At 38.9% G+C, this 11019-nt stretch overlaps 2 protein-coding genes across 3 annotated transcripts; one reads left to right on the top strand and one right to left on the bottom strand.

The window, feature by feature from the left end:
• Positions 1 to 10: 10 nt before the first annotated feature.
• LOC117786749 (augmin complex subunit dgt4) lies at positions 11 to 874 on the bottom strand. 2 transcript variants are annotated; one of them, XM_034625123.1, is made up of 2 exons: positions 264 to 874; positions 69 to 84 (listed from the first exon to the last, which is right to left on the bottom strand). In XM_034625123.1, the coding sequence occupies exons 1-2, from the start codon at positions 805 to 807 to the stop codon at positions 80 to 82; spliced, it is 549 nt and encodes a 182-aa protein (XP_034481014.1). In that variant the 5' UTR covers positions 808 to 874; the 3' UTR covers positions 69 to 79. The 2 variants fall into 2 exon arrangements, with proteins under 2 accessions (XP_034481006.1, XP_034481014.1); XM_034625115.1 differs by having other exon boundaries at positions 11 to 871.
• Positions 875 to 1391: 517 nt separating this feature from the next.
• Positions 1392 to 5190, top strand: LOC117793372 (tRNA (cytosine(34)-C(5))-methyltransferase). The gene is made up of 3 exons (XM_034633678.1): positions 1392 to 1549; positions 1632 to 3459; positions 4814 to 5190. The coding sequence occupies exons 1-3, from the start codon at positions 1490 to 1492 to the stop codon at positions 5125 to 5127; spliced, it is 2202 nt and encodes a 733-aa protein (XP_034489569.1). The 5' UTR covers positions 1392 to 1489; the 3' UTR covers positions 5128 to 5190.
• Positions 5191 to 11019: the final 5829 nt, after the last annotated feature.

The following is an 11019-nucleotide window of genomic DNA, read 5'->3' on the forward strand; positions in this document are numbered from 1 at the left end:
AAAGACTTGATTAATTGATAGATATAATAATTTAGATTTAATCAGCCGGATATGTACTTCAATTTATGTAAGGAGAACTTTATTCTCCATTCTCCACTTAAATATATATATGTAACAAGAGCTTTATTCTCTATTCTCCACTTTAATATATATGTAAAAAGAACTTTAATCCTCATTCTCCACTTAAATATATTTATGTACGGAGAACTTTATTCCTTATTCTCCACTTAAATATACATATCAGGAGTACCCCAATTCTCCACTCTCATTCTCCACTTGCAGCTCGCTGGTGAACTGATCCATGGCCATCAGAGTTGCCGCCTCGAAGTTCTTCTCCACATTGTCCACTGTGGTGGAGAGTGCCTGCAGAGTTTCCCGATTAACGGCCACGTTCAGCTGGCGCTTCGATAGCTGATCACGCGTTTTGTGCTTTGTCTGCAGTTGACGCTTGCATTCCTCCAGGGCTGGCACATCAAGTTTGGTGGGTCGATTGTCACTGGAGATGCGGGCAATCGCTTTGGACAATTCGCTAGCGGTGCGTTCAACTTGGCTGTCATCGATGTGTGCGTTTTTGGCCTCCAATGCATTGCACAGCATCACACATTTCTTAAAGTCGGCCAGGCGTATGAATTCGCGTTTATATTCACGCTTGGCATCCGAAAAGATTCGCACTTGCTCCTCCACTTGGCGATTCACGTCTTTGGTTGCATCTGTGTAACGTTTAAGTGATTCCAGATGCAACAGATATAGTATGTCATCCATTCCGCTATTTTCTTCGCTTTCCGCTTCCATTGTTTTCACAAACATTCAACAACTTGTGCAATTGAACAATTTAATTTGTATTTCGATTTAAATCAAATGTGAGCTATTATCGATTACAATTGGTTTGGCTATCGATATAGCCAAAACTAGCTATTAAATATCTTTGTTGGTAGCAGTGCGCACAGCGCACTAGGAATTGACCGTTAAAAATAGCCATATTTGAAAATGCTGATATAAAGAAACAATGTAGCAAAATTGAAAATTCTAAAAAGGCTAAGCACTCAAAACACAAAGAAACATTTATATATTTAGTGTTTTTCTTTACTTAAAATAACTTTTAAAGCCATAAAAAGCTAAATTGTGACATCAAACGATAGTCAAAGTTGTCACTAGGGCTTCAGAGATATACATTTAATAACTTATCGAGCAAATAGAAACCAAATAAAATAACATAAAAAGTGTAAAGAATGCAACTTTAAATTTAAATTATTTTAAGATTTTATATGCCTTTGTTTTGTTTAGCGTTTGCAATGCAGTGAAATAGCCATTATCGCTTACATGCGCTTATCGATGTATCGCGAAATTGTAGGACCATTGTTGCTTTCGCATGGACCATTGATGACTTTGCAGCCCTGTGTTTAATAAACACGTGTGGCCGGCTAACAGAAATATTATATTTTGCATTTACGTTTATTTTGTTTGATTAAGACAAAAATATAATTGGAAAATGGCACGTGGCAAGAAACAGAATCCGTTTGCAGCACGCAAGCGACAAAAGCGTGAAATTGTATGGCAATTAAATGAAATTACATGAAAAAGTCTGTGCAGTTGATTTATGTTTTTAATATGTGTAATATTAATATTTATAGGGAAATCCGCCGGATCGCCGCTCGGAGCCGTACAAGGAGATTGAACGTGACAATGCGTTTTTCATTAAATACTATCAAATGCAGCGGATATGTGAAAATGAGCAGGAATGGACGCAATTTCTGGAGAAGATTCGGGACAATTTGCCGGTGACATTTCGTGTGACAGGCTTTAAGGATGAGGCCAAAGCGCTCTTACGCATTATAGAGTCACAAATGTTTACAGAATATATGCGCGGAGTCGCCGAATTGAATGGTTTAAAAGAGGAGCAAGTGGAGCATCCTTTATGTTTACCCTGGTATCCCAATGGCATGGCCTACCAGTTGAATTTAACACGCAAGGATATACGCCGCTCAGAGCCACTGCATCGTTTGCATAACTTTTTGATAGTAGAAACAGCAGCGGGTAATATCAGTCGCCAGGAGGCGGTATCCATGATTCCGCCCGTGGTGCTGGATGTGCAGCCCACCGATAAAGTGCTAGACATGTGCGCTGCGCCGGGCTCGAAGACGGCACAGTTGATAGAGGCGCTGCATGCGTCGCCGGAGCAGCACAAGATTCCGCCGGGCTTTGTGCTGGCCAACGATGTGGATAACAATCGTTGCTATATGCTGGTGCATCAGGCGAAGCGCTTAAACTCTCCCTGCCTGCTGGTTACCAATCACGACAGCAGCTTCTTTCCCAATCTGCTGCAGACGGATCCAACTACGGGACAGAAGTCTATCTTAAAGTTTAATAAGATTCTGTGCGATGTGCCGTGCTCTGGAGATGGCACACTGCGCAAGAATCCCGATATTTGGATGAAATGGAACCTCGCGCAGGCGTATAATCTGCATGGTGTCCAATATCGCATTGTGCGACGTGGTGCGGAGATGTTGGAGGTGGGCGGACGTTTGGTGTACTCCACCTGCTCCATGAATCCCATTGAGAACGAGGCGGTGGTGCAGCGCATCATTAAGGATGCAAATGGCGCTCTAGAATTGATAGATGCCTCGCATCTGGTGCCAGGATTGAAGCATAATCCCGGCATGAACCACTGGCAGCTGGCCACCAAGGAGGTGGACACTATATTCAGCAATTTCGAAGAAGTACCCGAGAGTTTGCATACAATTATCCGGCCAGCCATGTTCCCGCTGCCAGCGGCGGAGATGTCCACCATAGGCATTGAGAAATGCATGAGAATCCTGCCACATATGCAGGATACGGGTGGCTTCTTTGTGGCCATTATAGAAAAACGTAGAGCCCTGTCCTTTGAGCAGAATGATGTGCAGGATTTGAAGCCGGAAGCGGAGCAAACAGAGCCGGAACAATCGGAGCAACCTAAACTAGATGAATCCGGCAAACCCGTAGAGCTTAAATCCGCTCCCTGGGGACCGCAACGCAAGCGTCGTCGTCTGCATGGCTACAAGGAGGATCCGTATGTGTTCTTTGGCGAACAGGATGCGGACTACGAGTCCCTCAAGAAGTTCTATCAACTGGATGAGGCCTTCAATCAACGTTGTCTCCTGACCAGATGTCAAACGGAGCGCAAAAAGAACATTTATTACTGCTCGGAGGCAATACGGGACTTGGTGCTCAACAATGAGCACAACATTAAGATTATCAATACGGGTGTCAAGACATTTGTCCGTTGCGAGAATCGTCACACCTTGAATCCCTATCGATTGGCCCAGGAGGGACTGCAAACATCGAATGCCTTCATTGGCAACTGTCGACGCATTCAGGTGGAGCGCGAGGATCTCATCCTGCTGCTCAATTGCCAGGATCCGACGAAGCCGCCGTCCACACACGACCTCAAGCCGGAGACGCAGGAGCGTTGCAAGGAGTTGTGTAAGTTTGACAAAGGATTGGGGATATTTATTCAAAAAAAAAAAGACCTAAAATCAGGGAATAACACCGGAACCGTTACCCGAATTTTAGTACCGGAACTAAAACCGTAACCCAATGAAAATTCTCAGTCAAAAAGCGAATACCGAAACGTTTGTACCGGTACGGTTGTGGTAAAGTTGCTAGGGTAAAAAGTTATCCAACTTCCAACTGTCATAACTTGATCTGAACTGAACCGATTTTGAAGTGGAATATCATTTTGATCATGATTTGAACTCTAAATTCATTCTGCATTCAAAATTTGTTCATTTAGAAAATTTAATTATTTTCGACCAAGATTCGGTTTCGATGCTAAGGGTCCCCCCTTTGAAATTTCGAAAATTCAAAATTTTATATCTCAAGTTTTCACTTTTAATCAACTCCTTATATCGTAATTAGTATAAAGCAACACTTTAAACTTGATTCTGAGACGTTTAATTTTTTTGTAAAAAATCAAGTGAAACTGAACAAAAATTTGGACTTGTAAAGTGGCTAAATCGGCAGTCTGACCAACTTCAAACTGTCATAACTTGATCAAAACTGAAAAGATTTTCAAGCGGAATGTCATTTTGGTCATTATTTGACATTTTAATTCATTCTGCATTTGAATTTTATTGAATTTAAAAAAAAAAATATTTTTCTCTAGATTCTACTAGATATTGATTTCGATTCTAAGGGTCCCCCCTTTGAAATTTCAAAAATTCAAAATTTTAAATCTCATGTTTTCACTTTTAATCAACTCCTTATATTGTAATTAGTATAAAACAACACCTTAAACTTGATTCTGAGACCTTTTATTTTCTTGTAAAAAATCATGTTGAATTGTACAAAAATTTTGACTTGTAAAGTGGCTAAATCCGCAGTCTGATCAACTGCAAACTGTTATAACTTGATCAAAACTAAACCGATTTTCAAGCGGAATATCATTTTGATCATTATTTGGTCTTTTAATACATTCTGCATTCAAATATTTTTAAATTCGTTAAAAAAAATATTTTTCGCCCTATGTCCTTTTATTTCGATGTCATATTTATTATAGAACGACAGCTTGCTTATTACAAATCATTTGTCCTGACTCACTCACTGACTGATTATTGCACAGCCCAAACCATAAGAACTAGGAGGCTGAAATTTGCACACAACATAGCTGAGACAATTTTATGGTGCAATAAGACGGCGTTTTGCGGAATTCGAATTGCGTGAGGGTCAAATTCGTAGTCAAATTTCACACTTTAAATGGATTTTATTATTATTTTATTTACTATAGTATTTTAAGTAGTTAAAAATCCTTTTTAACTGGTTTCACATTTGCTTGCAGGCGTTGGCAGCTGTATCCTTAAGTATGTGGACGAGTCCTTCACCCTCTTCATTGTCGGCTGGCGGGGAACCTCCAGTCTGCGTGCCTACGTGGCCAAGGATGAGACGGTGCACATTCTCCGCATGCTCGGCGGTGATGTCAGCAAGTTTGAGGTCAACAAATATGAGAAGGCCAAGGAGGCAGCTGCCGCAGCGGCAGCCGAAGAAGCTGCAACCAAATCGGATGCCAATGGAGAGCAGACAGATGAGAAGGAAGCGGCAGAGAAGGAGGATGCAACGAGACCGGACGAGCACAAGGATGCCATGGAAATCTAGTGCACTAAACCAGACGACGCCTCAGTATAGCATTTAAATTTTAATCATAATCTAAACGTCTTTGTTTTTCCATTTTACATTTTCTCTCTTTTTTTTCTTTTGTATCGAATGTTGTTTTCTTTATGAATTACACAAAACCTCGTTCAAATATTTGTTAACTTGATTTTGGTTGGGATTATGGGTTGCATGGTTTATAGATGTTGTTTATACATTTAAGAATAGCATAAGTTTTAGTTAGGGAACTACAAAATTTAATATGTTGAGAACCAATTCAAAGAAAACAGAAAGCAAATAATTTATTATAGTCTCTCTGAAATTTTTGTTAAATTTAGCTTTATATTATATTGAAATGATAACGTATATTTTTTTTTAAATCCAAACAGCACTCCATTCGATATGCATCTTTGAAATGTCGGAATATTTTAATTTCCTAACGGAAAATAAGCGTGTCAAAGTGGTTGAAATAAACATTAAATTTATTTCTATTATACATTTATTACCCATGAACTTATCTTCAAAGCTCTAAACGAGAAATTAATGCATTATTGCTTAACACCTTTTTATTGCTGCTATTGAAAAATTATAGAACAACTTTATTTAGAAACTTTTTTGATTTTAAAGAGCTTAATAAATTTAAACCTGATAAAAATTATCTAGAATCTAGATGAATGGAAAAATTAGAAATTTATGTACTTTTTAAGGATTATCCTGAAAACAAGATAAACTTTTATTTTTATTATCAAAACTAATTTGAACTCTAATTCTTCGATCAACAAAAAAAGTTATGATGTTAGAATTAAATTATAATTTTTTTTAATTTGCCTTTAGAGGGTCTTTTAAAATCAATCAAACTTCATTTGCCCATTATTTTAATATTTTATTTATTTAATTTTTTGTAAAATAAGTACAGAATCTGTCATAGTCAGGTTCCCTCGACTGTTAGCTTGCTTATTAAAAATCATTTGTATCTATATATATAAAACTCTTTGTCCTGACTCACTCACTGACTGACATATTCGAATTGCAAAACTCTTATTTTTTATTTTTGCTTATCCAAATCAAAAGTAAATGATATATTTCAATTTTTTTTAAATAAAAACTACAAAACAAAATAATTTTCAAATTTTTTTAATAAAAATTTTAGATTGCTTAAAAATTAATGTTATCATGAAAGAATTAAACTATAATTTTTTTTTATTTAAGCAACTCTTATTTTTAATAGTAAATGATATATTTCAGTTTTTTTTTATAAAAACTATAAAAACTACAAAACAAAAAAACTTTTACATTTTTGTAATAAAAATTAAAGATTACTTAAGAAATAAATATTTATTGTAAATATTTGTTGAGCCAAGTGGTGTTTCTTTCAATATTTAAAAACATTCACAGTTCTCAATACCTTTCATATGATAAAAATAAAATAAAAATAATAAAAACTAACTTTTCTCTTTGTTTTTTTTTTTAATAAAAATTTAACATATATTTAAATTTATATTTTGAGAGTTAACATAGATTTTAAAATAATAATTGATATTTTATTATTATTTCATAACTTTTGGTCGAAAAATAAGAAGTATTTTTCAATTTTTGTTTTTTAATAAAAACAAATAGTTGTTTTTATTTAATCATTTTGAGAGTTAACAAAGATTTTATTATTATTTCATCATTTTTGTTCGAAAATTTTTCAATTTCAATTCAATTTTTGTCTTTAATAAAAACAAATAGTTTTTTTCATTTAATCATTTTCATTTAAAAAACTTCTAACCTTTATGGTCTTCTATTATTATTTCATAATTTTTGCTCGAAAATTTTTCAATATCAATTAAATTTTTGTCTTTTAATAAAAACAAATAGTTTTTTTTATGTAATCATTTTTATTTAAAAAACTTCTAACCCTGTTTTTTTTATTGTCACATTAGAAGGCTAAAGGAATAAATCAAACTTACACATAAAAATGCAAATACATAATCTTATGTAAATTTGAAAAGGTTTGTTGCTATGCAGATGCATATCTTAATCCTTATAGGTAGTAAAGCTCCTTTTTCTTATTCCTGTTCAAATCTCATGCTTTGAATTCACGATTTCCGACAGAATGGGGAATTTCCCTCTTTACAATTCCAGCTGAATTTGAAGCTTGCAGGCAACTTCTCGATTTCCGATAAAATGGGGAATTTCCCTCTTTAAAATCCCAGCTGAATTTGAAGCTTGAAGGCAACTTCTCGATATCCGATAAAATGGGGAAGTTCTCTCTTTAAAATCCCAGCTTATTTTGAAGCTTGAAGGCAACTTAGTTCGAATTGGGATTCGGATTTGGATTTGGATTCTTTGAGTCTGGAGTCGCACGAATCTTCTGAAGAAGAGCGGCAACCGGTGGACGCTTGGCATTCATGATCCTGGCGCGTGTAAAGTTGCTCTTAGCGGTTGTCACCTGTTCCGCCAGCGCCAATTGAGCGAGAGCCTTTTGACTCAAGGGCTTCTCCTTGGGCGTCTTCTTGATGGCTGCATTTTGGATGGACGACGACGGCTTCTCCTTGTCACTCGCCTTGGGGGAGAGCTTCTTGGCAGACGTGCTTGGCTTTGGAGCATTCACAGCCACATTCTCCTTTTCGGGTCCTTTCGGTAGATTCAGCAATTTGGCAACTACGCCGCGAGTGTACGGCGTTTTTGGTACATTCAGCGCTCTGGGTACATTCAGCGCACTGAGCGCATTTGGCGGCTTCGGTACATTTAGCGCACTAGGTACATTCAGCGTTCTTGCTGAATTCAGCGATCTTGGTGCATTCAGCGTTCTTGGTACATTCGGAGTACCGGGAGCTAACGGCGTTTTAAACACATCCGATCTAGTTGGCGTTTTCGGTGCATTTACCGCTTGGAGGTAGTCTGGTGTTCTGGGTACATTCCGAATTTCGGGAACAAAGGACACTTTAGGAATATCCATTACTTTTGGTACACTACGTGATTCGGGTACAAACGCTACTCGTGGTACATTCATACTACTAAAAGCATTCGGAGTCTTGGGTACATTCGGGACATGCGGAGTCTTGGGTACATTAAAAGCATTCGGAGTCTTGGGTACATTCATAGTATTGGCTACATTCAGCGCATTGGGTACACTTCCAGTTTCGGGAACAAATGGTATTTTGGGCATATTCAGCGCATTGGGTACATTTCCAGTTTCGGGTACAAATGGCACCATGGGAATATCCATCGCCTTGGGTACACTACGTGATTCGGGTACAAACGCCACTCGTGGTACACTCATCCTATTAAAAGCATTCGGAGTCTTGGGTACATTCATCGTATTAGCCACATTTAGGGCATTGGGTACATTTCCAGTTTCGGGGACAAATGGCACCATGGGAGCATCCATCGCTTTGGGTACACTACGTGATTCGGGTACAAACTCCATCCGAGGTATATCCATCCTATTAAAAGCATTCGGAGTCTTGGGTACCCTCAGGCCACCGGGTACATTCTGCGTTCTTGGTGCATTCAGCGAACTTGGTGCATTCAGCGTTCTTGGTACATTTGGAGTACCGGGAGCTAACGGCGTTTTAAACACATCCGACCTAGTTGGCGTTTTCGGTGAATTTACCCCTCTGAGGGCATCTGGTATTTTAGGCACATTCAGACTCTCGGGAACAAATGGCACTTTAGGAATATCCATCGCTTTGGGTACACTACGTGATTCGGGTACAAACGCCACTCGTGGTACATTCATCCTATTAAAAGCATTTGGAGTTCTGGGTACATTCATCGTATTAGCCACATTTAGGGCATTGGGTACATTTCCAGCTTCGGGAACAAATGGTACTCTGGGCATATTCAGCACACTGGGAACATTCGGCGTCCTGGGTACACTCAAAGTTTCGGGAATATCTATGGTATTGGGTATACTACGTGATTCGGGGACGAAAGCCACTCGAGGTACATTCATCCTATTAACAGCAGTTGGAGTCTTGGGTACATTCGTCGTATTGCCCACATTCAGCACATTGGCTACACTTTGAGTCTCGAGAACATTCGGTACTTTTGGCATATTCAGCGCACAGGGAACATTCGGCGTCCTGGATACACTTCCAGTTTCGGGAAAAAAAGCTGCTTTAGAAACATCCATCGCTTTGGGTACACTACGTGATTCGGGGACAAAAGGCATTCGAGGTACATTCATCCTATCAAAAGCATTTGGAGTCTTCGGTACATTTAGGGCATTTTGAGTCTTGGGTACATTAAAAGCATTCGAAGTCTTGGGTACATTCATAGTATTGGCTACATTCAGCGCATTGGGTACATTTCCAGTTTCGGGAACAAAAGGTACTTTGAGCATATTAAGCGCACTGGGGACATTCAGCGCCCTGGGTATATTTTGAGCTTCGGGTACAAACGCCACTCTGGGTACATTTTGCATATTAAAAGAAGTCGTCATTTTCGGTACATTCGGCACACCAATAGCATTTGGCATTCTCGGTACATGCAGAGTTACGGGAAGATTCGGCATTATAAATTCTCTTGGTGTCTGGGGAACATTCAGTGCTTTGGAAGCCCTTGGATTTTTCAGTACCCTCGGTGCTTTGGGTACCTTCGGTGCTTTGGGTTCCTTCGGTGGTTTGGGTTCCTTCGGTGGTTTGGGTACCTTCGGTGGCTTAGGTACCTTAGGTGGTTTGGGTACCTTCGGTACTTTGGATACCCTCGGTGCTTTGGGTACCCTGGGTGCTTTGGGTACCTTTGGAGGTTTGGGTACCTTCGGGGCTTTTGGAGCTTTAGGTACCCTCGGTGCTCTAGGTAACCTCGGTGCTCTAGTAACCTTCGTAGCTTTAGATACCTTCTGTGCTATGGGTACTATTGGTGGTTTTGAATAGATCGGTGTGGGTACATTTGGTATTACGGGAATCTTCGGTGTTGATGGTAGCTCCTTCATTTCCGGCACTTTGGGTACATTCATCGCATTGGAGATATTTGAAATTCTGGGCATATTCACAGTAGAGATACTCGGAGGTTTCGATATATTCAACGGTTTGGATACATTCAGCCCTATAGGTACATTTAGCATTTTCGGCTCATTAAGCGCTTTCCGCACATATGGTGCTCTCGGGAAATTCTGAGCTCTATACATGCTTGGTGCTTTGCGTACATTCAGCGCATTGGGTACATTCGGCATGCTGGGCAAACTGATCACATCGGATACCAAGGGCATGCTTGGCATATTCAGCGCTTTGGGTACATTTGACTCCTTAAATACATCCAGTGCTTTGGGTACATTCAGTGTTTTGGGTACACTCAGCGCTTTGGGTACATTAATGTCTTTAAGCACATTCAGCGCCTTGGGTACACTTGGATCTTTTGAAACACTCAGCGCTTTGGGTACATTCAGCGCTTTGGGTACATTAAGGTCCTTAAGCACATTCAACGCCTTGGGTACACTTGGATCTTTTGAAACACTCAGCGCTTTGGGTACAGTCAGCACACTAGGGGCATTCGGCTCGGAAAATTGCTTGGGAAGATTCTTATAGGAGCACATCAAGTACATCGGTTTCTTCTTGGCATTCTTTGGACTGCCCCGAACACATTTACCTGTTTTTTAGTGATGTAAAGCAGCTCGATAAATAATATAAATCGAGTTTTCGATTTTTTTCAGAACCTATATATAGATATATATGCACATACCTTGTGCTAAAACCAAAAATTTGATGTCTTAACATTATACTATGTAAAAAAAAAAAAATGCGAAAAGTCGATATCGATTTTAAAATCGATTTATTGATGTCTTTGCATCACTATGTCATATAAAAATCTGCATATATAGGTATATATATATATAATGATAAAAAAAATGCTGAAAACTGAATATCGATTGTTAAAACCGATTACTTGAAGTCTTTTCAGCACAACGTC

The sequence above is a fragment of the Drosophila innubila genome, chromosome X, assembly GCF_004354385.1.
Source record: "Drosophila innubila isolate TH190305 chromosome X, UK_Dinn_1.0, whole genome shotgun sequence".
Classification (NCBI taxonomy): Eukaryota; Metazoa; Arthropoda; class Insecta; order Diptera; family Drosophilidae; genus Drosophila; species Drosophila innubila.